Source organism: Protomyctophum parallelum (assembly GCF_964188405.1).
Source record: "Protomyctophum parallelum genome assembly, chromosome: 12".
Taxonomy (NCBI): domain Eukaryota; kingdom Metazoa; phylum Chordata; class Actinopteri; order Myctophiformes; family Myctophidae; genus Protomyctophum; species Protomyctophum parallelum.
The window spans coordinates 36,473,812-36,498,907 of NC_139712.1; the positions used below are offsets into that span (position 1 = coordinate 36,473,812).

The 25,096-nt window shown below is 41.6% G+C and overlaps 2 protein-coding genes across 2 annotated transcripts; both read right to left on the reverse strand.

Annotated features, from left to right (window-relative positions):
• Positions 1-279: 279 nt before the first annotated feature.
• LOC310867650 (extracellular calcium-sensing receptor-like) lies at positions 280-12,065 on the reverse strand (the record flags this gene model as incomplete). Its single annotated transcript, XM_083777768.1, has 8 exons — positions 280-1,193; positions 1,546-1,669; positions 2,790-2,999; positions 3,662-3,931; positions 4,782-4,868; positions 5,580-5,805; positions 6,404-6,534; positions 11,997-12,065. The coding sequence occupies 8 exons, from the start codon at positions 12,063-12,065 to the stop codon at positions 280-282; spliced, it is 2,031 nt and encodes a 676-aa protein (XP_083633894.1).
• A 1,537-nt stretch (positions 12,066-13,602) lies between these two features.
• Positions 13,603-18,865, reverse strand: LOC310868028 (extracellular calcium-sensing receptor-like; the record flags this gene model as incomplete). Its single annotated transcript, XM_083778233.1, has 8 exons — positions 13,603-14,516; positions 14,598-14,721; positions 14,810-15,037; positions 15,439-15,714; positions 16,051-16,257; positions 17,035-17,304; positions 17,553-17,639; positions 18,605-18,865. 8 exons carry the CDS (start codon positions 18,863-18,865, stop codon positions 13,603-13,605), a joined length of 2,367 nt encoding a protein of 788 aa, XP_083634359.1.
• Positions 18,866-25,096: the final 6,231 nt, after the last annotated feature.

The window sequence follows — 25,096 nt, forward strand, 5'->3', positions numbered from 1 at the left end:
TTTTTTGATGCTGCTATATAAATATTTGAAGTTTTTCAGAAACCTTAGGTCAGGATTTAGAGGCGTTTTTAGAATCGGCCTTAGGCCTAAATGGGGTAATCAACTTCACTAAGTTTTATTTTTGATATAGATAATATGATCTCTAATCCGATTACTGCTTTTGGTTTAATATGGTATAGACAACTGAATCTACTAAAAGGTTATCAGCAATCAAATGTTTCCATATACATTTATTGTTGTACAATACATAGTAAATGTAATATCATTTAATTTCTGCTTCTATGTTTTCGTGCCACCTCGACCCATGATGGACTTCTTGGTGTTTCTCTCTGGTTTCAAAAGGATTATGTAACATTTTGGTCCAAACAGTGCCACCAAAATGCCAAAACTAGATGCTAAAATAGCAAAAACCTCCACTACATCTGCATATTTGCCTGGGGAGCTGATATATGCTGGGATGAAGGCTATCCACACAGCACAGAAGATCAGCATGCTGAACGTGATTAACTTGGCTTCATTGAAGTTGTCTGGAAGATTCCTTGCCATGAATGCTAGGAGGAAGCTCAGGAGTGCCAATAAACCAATATAACCTAATAACACTCCAAAACCAACTGTTGATCCCACATCACACTCATAGACTATCTTATCACTGTGGTATTGCATGTTTTTATGAGGAGCTGGTGAGGAAGACACAAGCCAGGCTATGCAGATTATTGCCTGGACGGAAGTAAGAGCCAGAACGGTTCCTCTCTGCTGCATTGTACCAAACCACTTCATAATGTCTGCACCCCCAGGCTTAGAGGCCTTGAACACAGCCAAAACCACCATAGTCTTTACCAGGATACATGAGACACACAGCACAAAGCTGATCCCAAATACTGCATGCCTCAGCTGACAAGTCCAGAGTCTGGGGTGTCCAATGAATAGAAGTGAGCACAAGAAACATAGTTTGAGCGACAGCAAAAGTTGGAAGCTGAGCTCTGAGTTGTTGGCGCGTACCATGGGTGTGTTTCGATGATAGATGAAGATTCCCAGGACCATGGTAGAGATAAGTGTGCCTAGCAATGAGATGGCGGTTAAGGAGATACCCAGGGGCTCATGATAGGAGAGGAATTCCATGCTCTTAGGGACACAGTGGTCACGTTGTGGATTGGGCCAGAAGTCCGCCAGACAACTGATGCACTCTGTAGAGTCTGACATGGTTAAAGGAATAGACATAAATAGTTAGTGTCATCTTAGGATAGCCGGCAGTACATTGCTACATAGCCTGACCTAAGCAGAGACATTTCTGGCCTAGATGGGAGGGTCGCGCCTCAGAAATGTGCGCACCCTGATTGGATCTCATCGATCTGTCCGTCACCCCCGGCCCCTCCTCTCCCCCCTAGTGCAGCGCTACGTCACATCATTTAGAGCGACGCCCACCCGGAAGGGTTGACTCCCACTTTAGACTGGTTCAGCCCACGGCTTTTTCCAGGCTTTCATCTTTCGCGCAGACGAAATGAAAGCCTGGGTATCGAGGCTAATTGCTACATAATGTGAACCTACCAGTCTCATTGCTGATCTCTCCCTCAGAACAAGCAATGCAGTCAAAGCAGCAGACAGGTTGCCCTTTCCTTCTGGCCACACGGGTTCCAGGGGAACAGCTCTCACTGCACACTGACTGAGGAGTCTACAGAATTGTAACAATTACAGTCTAGAGTACAACAATTTCATTCACATCATAAGCTTGACATGAGATATTTTAGAGAGCTGATAAGTGACCTTGTTGGATTCAAAGTTCCAGAATATTCTGTCTTCATTGATGATGAGTTCTTCACCTGCGGAGGTTGACTTCTTATATACACCTACATTGTGAACCTTTGTGCTTCCATCGGGGAGCCATGCCCAGTTCATGACATCATAGATTGGTAAAGCATCACCATTTTCATCAAATGATACATGATCACCAAATGATGTGGTGAAGTTGATCTTTTCCAGGTAATACACAAGCTAGAAATGGTAATGAGCAGAATTACGAAGAGCATCAGCTATTTGGCAAGTATACCCCCCCAAACGCTTGTGTGCAACAGTGTTACCTTTCCAAACAATGATAAATATTTACTGCCAAGCAATTGGTATTACTACATTTTTTTCATGCTTTTTTAAATTCATTATAATTCTATATTTGAATCAAACTAGAAACAGCTTGGCAAACTGTTAATTAACATTTCACCTGCCATGGTTGTATTGTCTGCAAACGGGCACAGCTGTGCCCAATGAACGGCCCTCTTCCTGGTACACACTGCAACATGTCGTGGAGGGCATGGGCCATAGTATACACAGCCTTGTACACATTGTACTCATCCCTGAGGTTAGACACATCCAGCAGTATCGTGTCTGCTGTTGCTAGGTCCTCTTGTCCTGTACACACCCTTCCACCAGCATCCACCCACTCTGACGGAAGGGGAGCAAATTTACACTGAAATGTGTCCTCCCAAAACTGCCTCACCTGGAGAAACATGACGAATGTGAATATTTTAGGGCTACAACCATCGATTCGGTTTTTAGCGGTCATTATATTGTTTACTTTTTCGATTAAGCAGGCTATATTTCTATCAAAACTCAAACTTTTTTTTAACATATAAATAAATCAATTATCCACATGAGCGTTGTTTTATACTTTGTACTTTGTACAACTGTGTCATGCAATAAAGTGAAAATAGCAGAACTATATATATCGGCTGATTTCACTATGTTTTAACCATGTGTGGAAAATGCAGCTTAATATAACTATTAACCAAAATACTCACTATGGTATTGCCATCTTGTCTGCTGTCAGGGTCATTGTCGGGGTGTATTCTTAACAAGAAGTCCTTCAGACCTGCTATCTCTCCGTGGCGGACCGCAATTCCCAGGGTGCCTCTCAGGTACGGCATGAAGTCGGGAGTCTGGAACCTGGTGTCTGTTGTCAAGCCCACAGCGGTTATCCACTGCAGGCCTGCCACATTCTGCTTTACCACCTGTTGGTTGTATTGAAACAAACAAACAAACATACAATCAATCCATTAAGACCTGCGGCCGATTCTACAAATGCCTCCTACTCACACTTTACAAAATGTTCAAAAATAGAAAATCTACAAGCTTGCAGTGTGGCACGAAGTTACCCGCTGTGAGCTTGTATATCTGCTATTTTCGAATAGCCAACACAATAGCCAACAGAGATGATTTGATGGGCATATCGGTCAGATTGGTGGTGCAATGTAGGTGTGAGGGGAACGTATCGGCCCAAACCTCTAGAACACGCACACGCCCACACACACCATTTACTGCATATGCAAATGAGCACCTGCATAATGCGTGTAATATTCTCAGTTATCAAGACAAATGCTATTTAATATCATTGCAACAATATAAGAAGAGGTTTTTTTTATAATTGCTAAGCCTTTTTTTATTGATGAACATAAGAAAATGATTAAATCACATAGCCATTACGAATGCTTGCAATTAAATTGCAACCTATTCTTATGAATTAGCACGTATCTTAAACATTTGCTGAAAGTAGCTGATCTACAAGGTCAGCTTTGCAACGCATGGCGAGCCAGCCTGTTCATCGGCTATTCATTCACAGTGAAGAAAATGACTTGTATCTTATTGGGTTAAGTGGATAATCATTAACCCTAACCTCGGCCATGAGATTGTCCACATATCTCCCATAGGCGAACACAATGACCACACGAGCTGTGGACCTCTTCATCACAGTGACGCTCCTCTGGTATTGGGCGGGGTCGTGGTCCCAGGGCAGGGCCTCCAGGTAGGCCAGACAGCCCAGGGCGGCCTGGCTCAGGTCAGACTGGAAGATGCGGGCGGCGTCGTGACCCCAGTCGTTGTCAATGAACAACAGGCCTGCCCAGGTCCACCCGAACCGTTTCATAATGTGGAGCATGGCTCGCACCTGATTGGACATAAAGAATGGAGGCATATAGGCTATATATATATATATATATATATATATATATATATATATATATGTATATGCACGCACGCACGCACACGTGTGATCATAGAAAATAATAGTGATGTAAATCGATTTTCAATGTAATGAGTCCCGGGATGCAGGGATGGTCTTTTAGATGAGTCCCACGGACATTTTATGAGTCCCACTTCAACGACGTTAGGAGTCATATTTTTGCCATTTTTACAAATTGCAGCATTTAACTCCTGTTTCATTTTATATGGTTATATTCATGTAGAAGAGATCTTGAATAAACAAGAAAGTGGCCGCACACACCAATAGCCAGAGTACCAATATTTATTAGGACAGCAGGTAAGACAGGAATATCATGTATATATATATATATTCATGTAGAAAACAGAATAAATTATTATTATAACTAACTAAAACTAGCAAAATAAGCTAGAATAAAAAACAGTACAGTAGTACAGTAGTGCATCCCGTGGATGCAGGGGTCGTTGTTTTATTGCGTCCCTTAACCCATTCTGTACGGGAACCCCTTTTGGTGTTTTAACTAAGCATTATATTATACTTTAGCTATTGAAAAATAGCAGATCTACAAGCTCATAGCTTGTAGGTCTGCTATTTAAATCGTAAAAATGCGGCACAAATCTTTGAATATATATTCTTTCAGAGCGAACGTTATTTTTATTTCGACGTCAGGACAAAATTGCTTAACTATAAACTGTGTTTTGGGATGCAAAATGCACCCTATTTTAATCTCTGGATGCTAGTTACTGGCCTATACTATACACACAGCAAAGGACAGGCCGAATGCATCATGGATTACCTGGAAAGGAACACTAGGGATTGTTCTAAAGAAGGAGGGGAACTGATTCCAGTCACTCAGGCAGGAGCAGGTGGCGTAGTAACTCACCTGCAAAACAGGTAATATGATACCAGGTTATATACATTTTGCATGCTAACAAGGCTGCTCAAAGAGATCCCCTACCCCTCTGTGTTGTGCTAATTCGCTTATTTCCATCGCTTTTTCTTTTGGTCTAATGTAAAAAATAATGTAAATAGTATCCCAAGTGGCACACTTTACTATACTTATTTCGATGGAAATAAGCAATTAGCACAAAAACACAACCCCCATTCAGAGCTTATATTAGGGGAAATAGCCAATAATGCATTTTTGCACAAAATAACACCTGGACCTCTTTGGTGGGGACGTGACAACTACAAATAAAGGTAAGAAAGTCTCCTTTACTGTAAGAAAAAAAACAAAGCTACAATTCAAAATTAAGCTGTGTTGTGGCCTATACTAAACAGTTAGTGGTAACCTTTGCCATTTGGAGTTTCAGAAAACAACTTGTAGCACCATTGACAGCTTAGTAACAGGCAATAACAATTACTTCTGCTGGGTAATCACTAATCACACAACCCACAAGCTTGTTGCACACTAGTAGGCCATCTCTCTCTCTCACTGGAATACAGGTTATTCTCTGACATATTTCCTGAAAAGTAACTGTTTTGGTAAAAGAAAAGCAAAACTGGGTTAGAGTAGGAAACTTACCAAGGGAACTCTGTACAAACCCAGTATACTAGAGATGGCAATAGTATTCGAAGAGGTCGAATCACCCACAATTCCGAGCACCGGAGGAGAGCCGACGCAGCTCTCGTCCAAGCGAAACCGCTCCTCTCTCCCGCTGACCAATGACAACGCAGCGCGGAACGCCACTCCGAGCGTGACGCAGTTATCGTAGAGGCTGTAGCCCAGAGTGACGCTGGGCAGCAGGCGGGGGTTTCTGTTTATCTCTGCGATGGCAAAGGCCATGGTCTGAGCCCACCTGAATCCCTGAATGTAAAAACTACAAAAACACACAGAGCCCACCTGAATCCCTGAATGTAAAAACTACAAAAACACACAGAGCCCACCTGAATCCCTGAATGTAAAAACTACAAAAACACACAGAGCCCACCTGAATCCGTGAATGTAAAAACTACAAAAACACACAGAGCCCACCTGAATCCGTGAATATAAGAAGTAAAAAAAACACACACGGCCCACCTGAAAAAGAAGAAAAACAACCACACATTTTTTTAAAGGGGAGCAGAGAGAAACTCTCAGAAAAAAACTGCTGGTGGTATTTACTGTCAACAGCAGCTGTATAGGTGCAATGTTTTCACTATAAAACCATGTTGTTGGAATGGAAATATACAGTAAAATCCACATATTTCTTCTTCTTGTTTTCAGTGTGTGCATATATAGCCAGCAATGCACTCACATCATACAATATAAACATATCCGCTTGTCCATCAATTATCCCCCAAAATCATGGAGGTTGATTTGACCTGTGAGACAAATAATTGTGTCGAACAAGCATTTGTCTTTGTAGGGCAGTATTTAACAATCAACACACGTTCCCTGTTCTCTTGTTTGCTACCGTATTTGTGATACTCACTCACCCATAGCAAGTGGGGTCCTGTTGCTTGGAGGTGAAAGATGGCTCAGGGAACACAGAGTAGTAGTGGATGTCAAACAACCCGCCCAAAATAAAGTCACCGGCCTTGTGAATTCTGTTGAGGTTGAACTGTGCCTGGGAATCACAAGACGAATTAGAGGAGGAGGAAAACAACAGAGCGAATGAACAGAACAATAGCAACAAGGTCAAGTACAGGTATGAAAGCAGGTGTGTGTGTGGTAAAGCCATCGTGACCGTCCTCCCCTGTCTAACACCCCCTTCTCCAAATCCTATGTCCCCTGTCTAACACCCCCTTCTCCAAATCCTATGTGCAGTTGCTACATTTTATACCCAGTGCTGTGCCACAGTGGACTGCCCTTATGCCATTACCAGTGGTGGAAAGTAAGTAGGCTAAGTACATTTATTTAAGTACTGCACTTAAGTACAACTGTGAGGTATTTGTACTTTACTTGAGTATTTCCAATTACGTCTACTTCTACTCCACTACATCTCAGAGACAAATTTTGAACTTTTACTCCACTACATTTATTTGAAAACTTTAGTTACTTTTGTAGAGTTTGATTATCATTACAGTGTTTATATATATATATATATATATATATATATATATATACATTATTATTTTTATCCCACGATTTTGTAACCCATTTTTCACCCCTGTGTCAATCATCTAATGTGATCCTGGGCTCTACACACCCTCCACCAACCTAGTCCCCATATATGGGGGACAAGGGGAGAGCAACGGACTTGAACTCATGCTTCCTTCATGCCTGAGTGTCCAAGTTGCTCCTTTACACCTGACAGGGGGGGAGTTTCCCTGGTTGGACGTAGCGCGTGGAAGGAACACGTTATTCCAACCAGTTCCTTTCCCCTCCATCAGGCGTCCCGGCTGGCCAGGGGGAGGCAGTTTAGTGACCAGGATTACTGCATGTTTTTTGTGAGGGTATCTACCCTAAGGGACACGGGGAGAACATGCAAACTCCACATAGAAAGGCTCATAGCGCGAGCTTGTAGGTCTGCTATTTTTGAAAAATCAAAGAACGATTGACGTAGAAGACATTTTTAGAATCTGATCTCAGGTCAGAATGGGTTAAGGATCCTAGAAGGGACATCGGTCTCCAAAGGCAGCACAGCAGTTAACTATTAAGGTTCAAGGTTCTTTATTATTTGTCTCCCGAGGAAGAAATTTGTCTTAGACAAAGGGCCCTCATGCAAGCGTAGCCCTTATGTCCATGTCGCCACAGTGCAGCGCCAAATACATCTTTCTTGCATCATAGAAAAATAAAAATAAAACGTTTCTGGGTGGGGGTGGCGGGGGCTTGGGCCAGGCATAAAAAAGCTCTCTTCCTACGCAAGCCATCGAAGGGATGAGCTGCGCGGGGGGGAGGAAAAAAAGATACCTAGCTGCAGGGAAGGGGGGGGGGGGGGGGGGGTAGAGGGCGGTTGTGTGTAAGATGACCGCCCTCTTCAAGAGGCAAGCAAAGACCAGTTATCGTAGAGACACAAGACAAACGCAAGACAGGTGTCTTGAATTTGTGAATGCAGCCCAGTAAGGGCCCGCTCGTGGAAACTAAACACAATATGAACTAGAACTGCACTCTGTCGAGTGCCTACTTGCTTGTTGCACACAAGTAGGCCATAAATGGCCTGTCGACTGCTACAAACTGTCAAACCTCAGCTTCTCTGACTGTGAAAGATTGAGATATTGAATTATTAGGTTTAGCTATTTGCTACGTACCTAGTTTTTGGACGTCAAAAAGTAGTATTGTTAAGTATGGTAAGAGACGGCTTTCGATGGTGACGTATATGTCGATCAGTGTCGGGTGGATTAAAGGAAATGACTCTATGTATATGTATATGTAATTTGTAAGTTGATTAGCGGTATACTGTGGTTACTTTGCGTATGCCCCGTTTGATGCGTATGTATCGTGGGCCACGGCCAATAGTCAACCGTTGGCAGTGGAGCACCCTTCTAGGCGAGTAAATCTATGAAAAAAAAGCACCTTACCCTAAAAAAATTGCAACAAAAGGTTTCTCAACAGTTTTTTGTAGTATTAGGTGTCCCTAATAACATACTAAAAGTTTACCAAAGTTTGACCACCCGAAAGGTGTTATTTTCAAGATGGCGTCCAAGATGGCCTAAAAACCATTAAAATAGCCTAACTCCTTCATTATTCATCCTAGACAAGTACTTTTTGTGTCTAACCCTATGTTTTTGGGGTCTAGGAGTCCATTGAACTTGTTCAAATTGCAGAGATACAATTAGATAATTGTGAAATCCAATATTGTGTTTGTGACTCTGTTAAAACCCTCTGAAATAGTCACCAGTTTCAAGTTAACTAAACTAAATATTTAATAAATGTCTGAATATTTATATATTTTTTGGAATAAGGTTTCAAGATATCCTCAAAACACAACAAAACTAATTGTCAGTTTATAGATAATAGCCTACATGATTGCAATATTGAAACGTTTTGGATAGCTTGGTGGATAAACTTTGGCTCAAACTACTGTAAATAATTCATCATTATACACCCCACCCAAAACTAATTTCTTGCATTATAGAGCGTTGCAGTCCCGCCCCCTTTCATGACGACGCCAGGCCCAGGAAATAATTCCCAATGCATTTTTCCCATAGACATTTCAAAACGTATTTATTTAAAGACCTTTTAAGCGTCGTACAAAGCCAACTCTTGTCGTGACAAATCATGACAACACACACAATATTTTGGACCAAACAAATAATTACAAAGAAGAAAAACAACAAGTGTTGTAATCTGCTGTTTTTTTCTACTTTCTAATTCTTTGTTTGGCCCAAAACATTGTGTTTATTGTCATGAATTGTCGCGACGAGAGTTGGCTTTGTCCGCGGCGTAAACGTCTTTAAATAAATACTTTTTGAAAAGTCTATGAGGGAAATGAACGGTGATTTCTTCTCCGTCTCTCTCGAGGGGGTGGGACTGCGACGCTCTACTTACTCTTAGTGCAGAGTAGTCAGAACCTAAGTCTCTACCGGGTGCAGAGGGGAGTATGATAGGTGGGGTTGGGTGAGAAGGTAAAGGGGGGTCCGGTCTAGAGTTTAGTGGGCCTAGGATTCCCCTCAGGTGGGTACAGGGGAGTATGGGGAGTGGGGGGTCACTGGATTTCTCCCTGGGGACTTGGAGCACAGAAGAGCAAAGTTAAGAAGACCCTCACGGTCTTCTCCTCTATGCATGTCCGAGGTGGCGCATACAGTACATGTCCCATTAAAGCTATGGGGCACTTGAGAGCTTGAGAGATTGGGGCTTGTCTGTCCCTGTGGTGGTAGTTCTAAGACCTCCATGTTGTGATATTGATTAATATGGGGGGTGGGTTCAATTAATTGATTATTAATCGGCAGAGCTGTCGACTATTGTCAACATATTCCCCAATTTCCACTGAGATTATGGGGTGAATGAATGTGGCCAGACCCATCTTCTCTTTCTGTCATAGTGACATAATATTGTCCTGCATCAGATCATGTCCAAATCAGGTTCTCCAATCTCCAGTAGCCTCTTCAGTTTTTTGAAGATTTTTTGAGTGGTGCAACCACTCCCTTACGGAGCTATGTGTGTGGCTGGCTGGGTCTGAGCACTATGTGTGTGGCTTGCTGGCTGGCTGGGTCTGAGAACTATGTGTGTGGCTGGCTGGCTGGCTGGGTCTGAGCACTATGTGTGTGGCTTGCTGGCTGGCTGGCTGGCTGGCTGGGTCTGAGGATAGATAGATAGATAGATAGATAGATAGATATTATAGCAGTGACTGACTGAGACATCGAGCGTGCGTCCGCAACTGGTTGTGGCCCCCATCAAGTGATCTTTTGACCAATGCGGCCCTCGCCCCAAGTTGAGTTCGACACCCCTGCTCTAGGCCCATGAGGGGCCATTTCTCTCCACTGTATCCCCACTGAGGAGTCCATCTTCCCCATAGACCAGACAAGTGTCCATTTGGTTCTACTGACTGAGTGTGTTTGCTGCAAAGACACTCAGCGTTGTGAGCTTTTATAGATTGCCTATTTTCACAATGTTTGTCCCGGCCCACAGTTTGGGAACCACTACCCTTATAGGGGACTTATTTTTATTATTATTATTGCCAGACACCTTTACAAAAAAAAGGGCAGACATTTCTCTGTAAATTTATTCCATGATTTGTGTAATATTCCCATGCACTTGGCAGCCATGCTTTTACAAATGTCACATGACAGTACCACCCAGTAATAATGAATATATTCCTTATTGTTATGGTAACAAAATAAATCTCCTGAAAGCTTCAACAGAATGTGAATTGTGTATGGTGATGAATTCACCTATACAGCAGTACGGCATTATAGAAAAGGGAAATGTCCTATTACACTGTTATAACATTATAAACAATTGCTTTAATATATCATTGTACTTTTATATCATTTATATATGCTAATTGGATTCCTAGATAACCAAAACATAGGGTTAGACACCAAAATTATTTTTCTAGGATGAATAATGGAGGAGTAATGGTATTTTAAGAACTGGCGGCGGCCATCTTGAAAATAACACTTTTCGGGTGGTCAAACTTTGGTAAACTTTTAGTATGTTATTAAGGACACCTAATACTACAAAACAAAGTTGAGAAACCTTTTGTTGCAATTTTTTTAGGGTCAAACCATATTTTTACCCGCCTATTCATTGATTCAAATGGAAACATTCCCTGCGTTGACAGTGACGCGACAAAGACGGACGCCCAATGGCTGCAGCGTTAGCCCACCATGATAGAATATAAAATCACACCTGTTTGAAGTGAGTGGTGCAACTCCATGTGGGGACCACGGGGGGTCCCCGGAAGTTCCGCGCCCGAAAATGGTTGAGAAATGACAGAGTTACCATGTGGGGGTCCCCAGGGGGACCCTCTACTGTACTGTACTGTAACACCCCAAATCATCATATACAGTTAATATATTAAGTGTGTGTTTGTGTGTGTGTGTGTGTGTGTGTGTGTGTGTGTGTGTGTGTGTGTGTGTGTGTGTGTGTGTGTGTGTGTGTGTGTGTGTGTGTGTGTGAGGGTGTGTGTGTGTGTGTGTGTGTGTGTGTGTGTGTGCGCGTGTGTTGAGGCTGCACAACAGTGACACTTGGTTGTGAAAACCAACCAAAAGCTATTTTCGTGCTCGGACAGACCCAGCCAGCCAGGGACAGACCCAGGGACACACATAGCTGTCTATAGGAGTGGTTGCACCACTCAAAAAGCACACCCGTGTGAAGTGAGGGGCGCTAATCTATAATCTATCTATCTATCTATCTATCTATCTATCTATCTATCTATCTATCTATCTATCTATCTATCTATCTATCTATCTATCTATCTATCTATCTATCTATCTATCTATCTATCTATCTAATCTAATCTAATCTAATCTAATCTAATCTAATCTAATCTAATCTAATCTAATCTTATCTATCTATCTGTCCTTGTCTCACACCTGCTCACACTCCCTCATCAGCCCAACAGTGCCATGCCCCTTTCACACTTGAGAACATTTCCCCAATCAACCCACCTCCTATAAGACTGGACTCATTTCACACACTCACTGTCAGGTTATACCAATTGCACCCTTGTGTTTGGTCTCGCTTGTTCTTGGACTCAGCGTTTTTGGACATCCTGCATTTCTACACAGTAAGCCTTGTATTTGTTGGACTGCTGCTGTTCCGCCTGCATTCTGCTCTGTAGATTAGCATGTTTGGACTACTGTTCTCCTGCCTGGTTGTTACTGTAAGTTTTGCCTATTCTCTGTTATTAAATTCTTAAATCTACTCTTTCTACTGTGGCATTGCATCCTGGGTTCAATCTAAACCTCACTTCTGACAATCTATCTGTCTAATCTATCGCGATTCGCTAATATATTAAAGTCTAACTCATGTTGATTAGGTTATGTAATGTGGATGTAAAACAAGCGGTGCAAACACAAACATTAAACGCCATTAACAATAAAGAGACAATATGACGTAATGAGGCACATTATGACGTAAATTTTCCCTTCATTGTCAATGGCGTTTACAAAACAAACATTGAGACAAACATTAAACATGTGTATAGGAGGGGCTAGCGCCCCTCAAAAATAAAACAAATCCAGTAAATGTTGACTACAGGTATTACAGGACCTTCACTTGGAACAGAGCATGTCTATAATGTGGTATTGCTCCATTTACATGAATAAAATACAAATATAATTACTTTTTCCACGACTGATTAGAACAAGGGTGGAGCCTAAGGGCATGTTCAACTCACCAGTGACCAGATGACAGTCCCTTAGCTGAGACATGTCACCTGACTGCAAGCTCCACAAGCACACAAACATGTTGGTTTTAATTAACCCTCGTGTGTGTGTGTGTGTGTGTGTGTGTGTGTGTGTGTGTGTGTGTGTGTGTGTGTGCGCGCGCCTATAGGGCTAATTTTAATTAGCCCTATAGGCCTATTAAAGAGACATAGGTTTTTAAATGAACATGACACCATAACACCAATTAAATATTGGGTTAAATATTGCCTTGCTAAATCAGTGGTTCTGATGCAATATAGTTGTCTTTTGTATTTCAAGTGTAATTTGAATAACCTTGGTTGGTATTATAGCGACTGTAGGTCGTAGATATGAATACCTGCAAAAACTGTCAGTCCGTCACGCCACCAGCTTCCACCAGTTGGGGAAAAAGTCCCTTTGGGGGAAAAGGCCCGTTAACAGTCATGTTAAAGTCCCGTTGGGGAAAAAGTCCCGTTGGGGGAAAAAGTCCCGTTAATCGAACCGATGCCGATCAATCTAAAAACAACTAGAATCGGCCGATAACGATGTGATTGCCGATTAATCTCCCATCACTAGTCATGACATAATGCTTAAGCAGATGGTCAACAACTGAAACCAACTATATAAAGAGCATGAAGCTTGCACTTAATTAAAACTCTCCAATAAATGTGAAATAACAGGAAACGTGGTCAGTGTGGTTCATCAAATATTCTTCATATACCATGACATAGTTGATATTTTAAATATAATATTAAACAGAATTGACTTTAAAGGCAGGATATTCTTTTCTTTGGTTATAATAAGTACTAACTAGGTCTACTCTGATATTGTTCAGTAACAGGAGGCTCCTCCATGTATTTATTATACAGAAAATACAAAAATGTTGTATTGAATTCATGGTTCTATGTCTTGGTGTCACCTCGACCCATGATGGACTTCTTAGTGTTTTTCTCAGGTTTCAAAAGCATTATATAACACTTTGGTCCAAACAGTGACACCAAAATTCCAAAGCTAGATGCTAAAATAGCAAAAACCTCCACTACATCTGCATATTTGCCTGGAGAGCTTATATATGCTGGGATGAAGGCTATCCACACAGCACAGAAGATCAACATGCTGAAGGTGATTAACTTGGCTTCATTGAAGTTGTCTGGAAGATTCCTTGCCATGAATGCTAGGAGGAAGCTGAGGAGTGCCAGTAAACCAATATAACCCAACAACACTGCAAATCCAACTGTTGATCCCACATCACACTCATAGACTATCTTATCACTGTGGTATTGTGTGTTTTTATGAGGAGCTGGTGAGGAAGACGCAAGCCAGGCTATGCAGATTGCTGCCTGGATGGAAGTAAGAGCCAGAACTGTTCCTCTCTGCTGCATTGTACCAAACCACTTCATAATGTCTGCACCCCCAGGCTTGGAGGCCTTGAATACAGCTAAAACCACCATAGTCTTTACCAGGATACACGAGACACACAGCACAAAGCTGATCCCAAATGCTGCATGCCTCAGCTGACAAGTCCAGATCCTGGGACTGCCAATGAACAGAAGTGAACACAAGAAACATAGTTTGAGTGACAGCAAAAGTTGGAAGCTGAGTTCTGAGTTGTTGGCGCGCACCATGGGTGTGCTTCGATGATAGATGAAGATTCCCAGGACAATGGCACAGATAAATGTGCCCAGCAATGAGATGCTTGTCAAGGAGATACCAAGAGCCTCATGGTAGGAGAGGAACTCCAGGCTCTTAGGAACACAGTGGTCACGCTGGGGACTGGACCAGAAGTCCTCTGGACAACTGGTACACTCTGTAGAGTCTAACAAAGATGACAAGGTTAAAGGGACAAGTACAGTATTGTCCTAAAGATACTGTACATTACTACATGGTGTAAACCAACCAGTCTCATTGCTGATCTCTCCCTCAGAACAAGCAATGCAGTCAAAGCAGCAGACAGGTTGCCCTTTAATTCTGGCCACACGGGTTCCAGGGGAACAGCTCTCACTGCACACTGACCGAGGTGGCTACAGAGGAAATTAAGAATGATAATTTTTGTACAAACTGATTTACATTCACACCAGCTCAGCATTAGCTATAGAAAGCTGAAGTGACCTTTTTAGATTCAAAGTTCCAGAAGATTCTGTCTTCATCCAGGATGAGTTCTTCACCTGCAGAGACTAACTTCTTGACCACACCTACGTTGTGAACTTTTGTGCTTCCATCAGGGAGCCACACCCAGTTCATGACATCATAGATTGGTAAAGCATCACCATTCTCATCAAACGATACGTGATCACCAAATGGTGTAGAGAAGTTGATCCTTTCCAGGTAATATACAAGCTAGACAGGGTGATGAGCAGAATTATGAAGAGCAAGTGACTATAAAAGTGTTTTGAGCAGCTGCTCAAAATATTTCTCGCATAATGTACATAGACAAGGGAAATAGATTTTGATGTACAATGTCAATTTGTACTTGAAATTATTCAGACACCACTGCATATCAGGTTTATGGGTAATAATCACAACTGTGTGAAATAAACAACTAAAACTAACAATTGAATGACTACTGCAGGCTCATAATTATTCCGCCCCATCAGTGTCTTTTGTGTACACCCTTTGGCCTTTTGCTGTTATGACCTGATCCAAATTTTATATATAGTCAGATTGGCCCAGACACCAGCCAAACCTAAATCATTATTAGTCTAACCCAACTAGAAACATAATTATAAATTACATTTCACCTGCCATGGCTTTATTGTCCGCAAACCGGCACAGCTGTGCCCAATAAAAGGCCCTTTTCCTGGCACACAATGCAACATGTCATGGATGGCATGGGCCAGAGCATACACAGCCTTGTACACATTGTACTCTGGCCTGAGGTCAGATACATCCAAAAGTGCAGTTTCTGCTGTTGCTAGGTCCTCTTGTCCTGTACACACCCTTCCACCAGCAGCCACCCACTCTGACGGAAGGGGAGGGAAATTACACTGAAATGTGCGCTCCCAAAACCGCCTCATCTGAAGACACACAGTGAAAACTTAAAGCATACAGTAATTCTCTAAAGCACAAAGCGTGTGAATGAACACAAAATTGCAACTTAACCCATTTAGGACTGAGGCCGATTCTAAAAAGGCCTTCTAAATCCTGACCTACGTTTTCATAAAATATTAATTCAAAATGACAAAAAATATATATGTTGCTATATACTGTACATAGTTGCTATATACTATATACTGTACAATATATACTGTTGCTATACTGTACATAACTAACCCAAAGGGGTTTCCCGTCCTGAAAGGTACAAAAGGGGATCCCGTACATAATGGGTTTAAAAAATGAAACAAAAGACTCACTATGGTATTGCCATGGCTGTTGTCATGGCCATTGTCGGGATGGATTTTTAACAAGAAGTCCTTTAGACCTGGTATCTCTCCACGACGGATGGCAATGCCCAGGGTGCCTCCCAGGTACGGCATGAAGTCCAGAGTCAGGAGCTTAGGTTCGGTTGTCCAGGCCTCACTGGCCATCCATTGCAGACCTGTCACATTCTGCTTTACCACCTATACGGTATATAAATCAATGCTATTGAACACCCTTCATGTCTGTGTGTTGATTCACAAAATATTGAACGAATTAAAATAAAGTATTAAAAAGTGCCTCTGACAAAACCAGCTAACTCCATTTGTTTGTCTGTCTGTCTGTCTGTCTGTCTGTCTGTCTCCACCACCACCTCTCCCCCTCTCATGTAAGTATCTGACAATATACAGTATAAATTCACAGTACCTACTTTGATGAGGCAGTATTGCTTTGTTTTAAAAATATGTTTTCTTAATTTCTTGAAAAATTATATACCGGTACATAATAATATACATATTTACGCTATATATTTATTATTATTATTAGTGTGGTTACCCAAAGAGCAACCAGACTATTGTTTTGTGACACTTTCTTTTCCCCTCCGGAGTAATCGAATAATCGAACTTCCGCTGTGATTGGCCGAGATTTGCATACCGTTGTAGCAGCTAATTGGTTACGCCAATCTATGTTTTACTCTGGGGCAAACAGACTTGGAGTTGTTATTGGTGACTCCTGTAGGACTACACCATACAATGCAATCAGTGGCTTAGGATCAATAACCTTGTATGAAAAGGTATTAAATACACCTGTCCAAAATGTAATTTGAATGGTCCTTTTGTCCATAACAAAACGTGACATTGTAATTGACTGACAATATTAGTGGGAGGGGCCTATGTAAGTGACTGTGGCAACCACACTTTGCAATTTTTCAAAATTTGTGACCTTTCTATTATTATTTTAATTTATTTAGAAAAAACAACCTCCTCCATGAGATGAAGCATATTGCCCCCATGTTCAAATGCAACGACCACACGAGCTGTGGATGTCTTCATCACAGTGACAATCCTCTGAAGTTCAGCCGGATCGTGGTCCCAGGGCAGAACCTCCACGTACGCCAGACAACCCAAACCAGACTGGGCCAGGGCAGACTGGAATGACTGGGCAGCATTTCGGCCATAGGCATCATTAGTAAATAGCAGTCCTGCCCAGGTCCACCCAAACCGCTTTATGATTTGGAGCATAGCTTGGACCTGATGGATGAAGAATGGTGGGATAAGACCTGCTTAGTTTAATTATGCACATACTGTAGTGTAAAATCAGTGAATCTCCTGCGTATAACCCACATTAATTTTCTTTTGATGCTGACCCTAAACCTAACCCTTCAGCTCCAGCAGTATTATACACAAATAAATGAGAGGCGATATGCAATATCAATAAAGGGAAGTGATGTGTAGGCTACTACTTGATACCAACAGATGTTCTGTCTGTAGAAGTTCACCTGGAAGGCATCACTTGGGATTGTTCTAAAGAAAGATGGGAACTTATTCCGGTCACTCAGACAGGAGCACGTGGAATAGTAACTTACCTGAAAAATACACAAAATATATATTCTGTAATATACCTATGCGGTACTATAATTATTTATTACATGGCTTGGTTGAATGCTTGATTCTGATTGGTCAATCGCTGAATTCATCAGTCTGTTATTTCTGGATAATGACTGCTCCGCTCTACACACCGATGCCAAAACAAACCCTCGGAGCACCTGCTGTGCTCCGCTGATTTACTGCTGTTTCCAACATGACAGCCATTGATGTAAACGCACACACAGTGTCCTTTACAGCAAAACATTGCTCTCAAAAAACAAAACAAAAGGGGAAAAGAAGGGACTGCATTGTCTGCTGCGAACACACAGAGGCAGCTTTAGGCATCAGGAGGCCTGGTTCAGAAACACAATGCCGTCTTTTGACAAACACGTATACGAACCCTTCAGCACTCACAACAAAACACACTATAGCCTCGCGTAGCCAGCCTTCATCTGCCTTTGCAATGCATATTGCCACGCAGTGATATCACCATCGCTACACAAGGGTAAAAACACACACCATGCAAGGTTTGTTAAAACTTGTATGGTGTGTTGTTAACCCATAATCAATCACTAGGTTATACTTTGTTACGAAAAACACAAACATTATCCTTTTTCATAAGACAACGCAATATACATAATATAATAATAATAATAATATATACGATTTATATAGCGCTTCAAGGTATCCAAAGTCGCTTTACAGAACAGAAGTAAAAACAAATGTATTAGAAAACTAGTTAAAAGGTTAAAAGGTTACATTGTATAACAATATACAATGTGGCAATCTACTGTCCCCCATGCTCCATTCAAAGTCTGCCAGCTCCACTTACATGCTCTGTAACAAGTCAATATTGTTTTCTTTATCAGGCTGTAGAAAGACTACACTGTTTATCATTATATTAGATTTGTAAATAAACTAAAATAGCCAATTAAAATGGTGATGCTGAAAGAAGAAAACTTACCAAGGACACTCTGTACAAACCTAATACACTAGAGATGGCAATTGAATGTGATGAGACAGAGTCTCCCACTATTCCAAGCACTGGAGGTGAGCCAACACAGCTCTCATCCAGTTTAAATTGTTCTTCTCTCCCACTGACCAATGACAAAGCTGAACGGAATCCTACTCCAAGTGTGAGACAGTTATCATAGAGACTGTATCCCAGAGTCACGTTGGGTAGCAGGCTGGGGTTCCTGTTGATCTCTGTGATGGCAAAAGCCATGGTCTGGGCCGTTCTGAACGCGTTAATGTCAAATCTAACAGACAAAGTTCCACAGTGACCTTGACAAATGCCACAGACGAAAAACAGTCTAAGTCCACACTATTGATCCATAATGTATAAATGATAGATACGGGTTCAGGACTACAAGGCCTTTTCGTGGAGGGGTCAGAATGAAATTTGGACTGTTTTTCGTCTGTGGTACTCAATTCATAGATTGTAGAACTACATAAAATAATCCTGTGATACTATAGTCCTATATTAAAACAATGTTCTCTTGCTTGCTTTTTTATGTGCGATACTCACCCATAGCAAGTGGGGTCCTGTTGCTTGGAGGTGAAAGACAGCTCAGGGAAGGCAGAGGAGAAATGGATTTCAAACAAGCCACCCAGAATAAAGTCCCCAGCCTTGTACATTCTGTTGAATTTAAACTGTGCCTGTAACTCACAAGAAGAGGAAGGTGAGGAAGACAAAGGAGAGAATGAAGAGAACAACATCAAGCACAAGTACACATATGGAATCCGTTGTATAACTACAGAAGCGTTCATGACTGCACCTCCTCTGTTTAACCCATTTTCCAAACACTGTTGCTAATTTTTATACACAGTGTTAGGCCCAGGGACAAATTACCCATTGGGCCAGTGGGGCTGTGGCCATCCCTAGTTAGGCCATCCCCTGGGCCAACGTATGCCATAACATAATCGATCACACCTTCAACACACATCAACACCCTAGCAAGGCAGAGGCAGAAGAAGAGGCAGGGCTTAACATACGTCAACAATGCTTTCATATCAAAGAAATCAAATCAAATCAGATAAAATTAATTTATATAGCACATTTAAAAACAACTCTCATTGTACCAAAGTGCTTCAACATCAAAAAGAGCAATACAGTAGGCTACAATACAATACAGTAAAATACAATGCAGAAATATAATATAAGACAGTCAATGAAACCAGGCAATTAAAGCAAAATAATATAAAATATAAAAGTGCAGGATCATGAGGGGGATTCAAAGGCTTGTGAATATATAAAGGTTTTAAGTCGTGATTTAAAAGACTCAACGGAGGGAGCAGTCCTAACAGCAAGGGGAATGATGTTCCAAAGTGTAGGGGCTGCGACAGCCGCGGTCGCCCCTGAGCCTCTTTTTTGGTGGTGGAAATTCTTCTGACCTGATAGGTCCTGATGAAGGGGGGATAGGATAGGAGGTCAGTGATGTAGGAGGGGGCCAGCCCGTTTAGGGTGTTGTAGACAAAAATGAGGGTTTTGATGAAGCAATAATTAAGCCACAAGAGGTCACAAGAGGCATTTACCGGGTATTTTATAATGGCTGAGAGGCGTAGTGAGCCACGACGCAAAGCGGGAGTCTCCGACCCGCACAGCCATCTCAGCTACAGAGCTGCGGAATCAATGTAACGCAGCTGGGAATGATATAAAGTTATTGAAGGTGTGGATTATCGTGAGATTTACTACATGGTCTAATCAGAAACCAACTACTCAACGCTATGGCTCCTCAAGGGCTGAATGAGAATTTGATGTCAAACCATTTCTGGGATAATTCTTTATTTTTATTTTGTACTTTGTACTTTGTGTACACTGTTGTTCTTGCCATTGTTGTTGTCCTTATGCTGTGTCCTCATTATTTTGTACTGTAATTGCAGTACCTTACTATTTTGTTGCTTGTGTATGGTCTCCACTTGTAGGCAGTATTTGTATCATTTGCAATGTTTTTACTGGTTTGCAGCTTATTATTAATTTTGTCTGCACCTCTATACTTCTCTATTCTACTTGGGTTCTAAAGAGTTAGCCCTAGTGCCACTATTTCTAATATAATTAGAGTCCTCAGCTTGATATGCCCTTTATGCTAATTGCAGCCACATCCTTTCAGATGCGGTGGGTGTGTCTTGCTTGATTTCCCTCATTGCAATAGAGCTTGTTCCTTGTTGACATATGCTGTTGTATATAATATGCCTACTTGATGTTTTGTACTCATACCTGACGAAGACCCGTAAGGGTCGAAACGTTGTACTAAATAAAATAATCCTGGCAGGGACACAGTGTGCGGACAACCCTTCCTTTTCTAATCAGAAACCAGCCAATCAGAATCAAGTATTGGGACTAGGGCTGTCAATCGATTAAAATATTTAATCTGATTAATCGCATGATTGTCCATAGTTAACTGTGATTAATCGCAAATTAATCACATATTTTTTATCCGTTCTAAATATACCTTAAATCAGTGGTTTTCAAGATTTTTCATATCAAGGTCCATTATTTATTCTGCATTTGAGCCACGGACCACCATTTGATGACATTTAGCCTTCCAGACCCAAACTAAAGAACTGTATTGATGTTGGCCAATGGTACCATTACGAGAGATAACAGGCCATGTCGATCAAAATAACATGTTTTTTAAGTTTTCTAATTGTGTAGACTTAAATTAACTTAAGTAATGCAGCTGTTTAACAATTATTCAACTCTTCAGTGTAAAATTGCCATGCGTCTCTCAACCATTCTGTCAAACTTCACAGTGCGTTAATTGCGCGTTAAAAAAAATAGTGCCGTTAAAAGGATTGTGAGTTAACTAGTTAATAGTGTGTTAACTTTGACAGCCCAAATTGGGACTAACCGCTTTAGAGAATGTATTCTATACCGGACCGGCAGCCAGTGCAGAGAGGACAGGTCTCCTCCTCCTGGTGCCTCAGGGGTCTGGCCGCCACCAGTTGGAGACGGGACAAGGATGACTGGCTAATCCCAGTGTAGAGAGCGTTGCAATAATGTAATTGTATACGTGAGGTGGGGGGCTCAGAGTGCGTCCACTAAGGAAAGTAGGCTTTCTAATAACACAAGCCGCCTTTGTATTGGTGAGTAGGTAAAACGTTGACTTTGACTTTGACTAGCATTAATGCAATGGCAGCAAAGTGCATTAGGGTTATGGACCAGAGCTAGATGGTTGTCAAAAGCCTATGCCTTTCCCTTGGTCTCTGTGAGTTTGAGACCTGTGTGACAGGGGGAATTCTGCAGTGTCAATCAAGAAATCAATCAATCAATCAGATACACATGACTTCAAAGATAAATAAACATATTTATCCAGACAGTTGATCAACTGTCCTCTGTTCCTCATGTATCTGTACGTATTTGCAAGTCATTAAATGTTCTGATGAATTGAAAATGGAGGACCCTTATTTAAAAGTCTTGTGCTTTTTCTGGTTCTATCTTCAACTTAGCGGTTTTTGTATTGAACTGTATACTTTCATTTGAAATGTACCCATTCTGCATACTGTGAAATAAAAAATCCAATCGGTCAATCTTCCTTTATTTTTGAGGGACTGCCCAGCTTTGAGTGTTAGTGTAAACACAAGCATTGTGTAAACACAAACACAAACAATGCTGGTGCATTTGACGTTGTTTAATACAATCAGATAGGACTTGTCTGTTTGGATGTATGGGCTGTCAATGGCAAAGTTCACCTAGTTACCACCTTGATGACAAAAAGGCTACAATTGCCGTGCAGCAGAAAGCAGCTATAATGACATTTATTTCCCCAAATGAAATTATTGAATAAAAAACATCGTACTGTACCTTGGACATCACAGTTTTATTTAAATATAAATAAAATAATGATTGATTTATGATTGAAGGAAACTGTTTACATCAGTTCACAAAATAAATGTAATGACACCTGACTTAAAACAGCAAGTTCATTAGTTCAAAAATCATAAAGTTCAGACAGTATGTCTAGAAATGGCCCGCTCAGTCTTTCGGAACGTACAGCAATCATCAGCAAACATTAGTCTTAAGGGTTATTTAATTTAAAACACTTGTTTAACAGCAGCAGAGACTCATTTCCTCTGTCCTCCCACCCAAACCAAGCCTTTAAAGACACATTTTTGATTATTCTGTTTTGATTGAGCGTCCTTATTTAGTTGTTTTCTGTTATAGGTTAGGCATCTTCAATTCATATATTTTTGTAACCTTTTTATTAGTTTTTTGTGTGTAAATGAATGGATATTCAGTTTTAAGTCCTTTGTCCTGTTTGTTTATGTTGCGACCTTTACACCGCTAGAAATTAGGGTCGTGGCCCGGGCGGCTAGTGTAGCGGTCCGGGCACCTATAGGCTGCTAAGCCAGCCTGAAGGTGTGCCACGGGTTCGACTCCCGATCTTGACGACCTTTGCCGCGTGTCACCCCACCATCTCTATCCCCATTTCCTATCACCATATTGTACACTATCCAATAAAGGCAGAAAAAGCCCCAAAAAATATCTTAAAAAAAAGAAAAAAGGATCGTAACAGTGGGGGGAAAATGCATATGAAACTAGATAAAGTGCCAATCGGCACAGGTCTCCACCAGGGCAATCAAAACAAATATTGTATTAAGTGTAAATGTATAGATGTAAAATGAGAATTGCCAAAGGTTGTTCAAGCACAGATTTTGACCAGTGGGGGGTCTAGTTAGCCCTGCTCCCTGGCGTGTGTGTGTGTGTGTGTGTGTGTGTGTGTGTGTGTGCGAGTGCATGACGCGACTTGGCTTGTTGTAGCGCCACCATCAGGCTGTTGAAAACTGTCAAGTGGCATTTCTTCCTCAGCCTAGTGGGAATATGCGTGCACAGTTCGCAATCGGATGCTAGGTTGAGGAGTTGTGGCGATTTGTACAAAGCGGGCTACTCCTGAAAACTGTAGGAGCCAATCGTGGCCAATCAGGATGTAATATGAGAAATCAAACAAACCTGTCTTGATCACATGACTATGGAGATCATGTGTACCGATTTGCGTGAAATTTTGATAAAATCTGAAGGAGTAATAATAGAAAATGTGTTTTACATATGTGGGCCTCCTGGTGGCGCTATAAAGAGCAGATGTGAAAAATTCCAGGCAAAGGTTTTGCCTTGGCCTCTAGGGAGTTGGCATACAAACTTATCCACAGATCCGTGCAGTTAGAGGTAAAACACTTTTCGGCCAGTTATAGCGCCACCTTGAGGCTGAGTTGAAATTGTTCATGTGGCATTTCGTCCTCGGCCTAGTGGGAATGTGGGTGCACAATGTCATTGCAATCGGACGCTGCGTTGAGGAGTTGTGGCGATTTGTACAAAGCGGGCTACTCCTGAAAACTGTAGGAGCCAATGGTGGCCAATCAGGATGGAATATGAGAAATCAAACAAACCTGTCTTGATCACATGACTATGGAGATCATGTGTACCGATTTGCGTGAAATTAGGATAAAATGTGAAGGAGTAATAATAGAAAATGTGTTTTACATATGCCGGCCTCCTGGTGGCGCTATAAAGAGCAGATGGGAAAATTTCCAGGCAAAGGTTTTTCCTTGGCCTCTAGGGAGTTGGCATACAAAGTTATCCACAGATCCGTGCAGTTAGAGGTAAAAACACTTTTGGGCCAGTTATAGCGCCACCTTGAGGCTGAGTTGAAATTGTTGATGTGGCATTTTGTCCTCAGCCTAGTGGGAATGTGGGTGCACAATTTCACGGAAATCACGCAATGTGTTCATGATTTGCAGCATTTTGTTTGAAACTGAGCACTCCTGTGAATTTTGGAAGCCAATCTTAACCAATCAGGATGGAGTCTGAGAAATGTGAAAGACCCGTTTCGTTGAATGGCTCTAGAGAGACTGTGTACCAATTTGCGTGATGTTTGGACAAATTCTGTAGGTGTACTGTGCAAAAACTTGTTTTGCACAAAGCAGCCTCCTGGTGGCGCTATAACAGGCCGTTCTGGAAAGTTTGGGGCAGAGGTTCATCGTTGGCATCCAGGGAGTGTGTGTGCAAAATTTGGCATCGACCGGGTTAACGGTGGCCGAGATTAGCTGCTCACGGACGGACGGACACACGGACACACGGACACACGGACGGACGGACGGACGGACGGAGTGCAAAACATACTCTCCCACCATGCCTTCGGCTGGTGGAGACAATAATGAATGAAAGCATACATTTTCAGGCATTTTGACCATGAATGAAATGTCACAAAGGGAAAGGGGGCTTTCACTAATTGAAACCATGCTTTCGTAAATAATGTCGCTGATTTGAAACCTATATAATTTGCCTCTTACATACCTATAATACTTTGACCAACAGGTAATATTTCTAAGGTATATAGTATAAATAGGTCTAACATCACCAAACGTATAGCCAATAGATATAACTTTAGATAGATGGATTGCTTTTAGTTTAATCTGGTAGAAAAAAGTGAAAATTAATTTTGCATTTGCATTTGTGCTT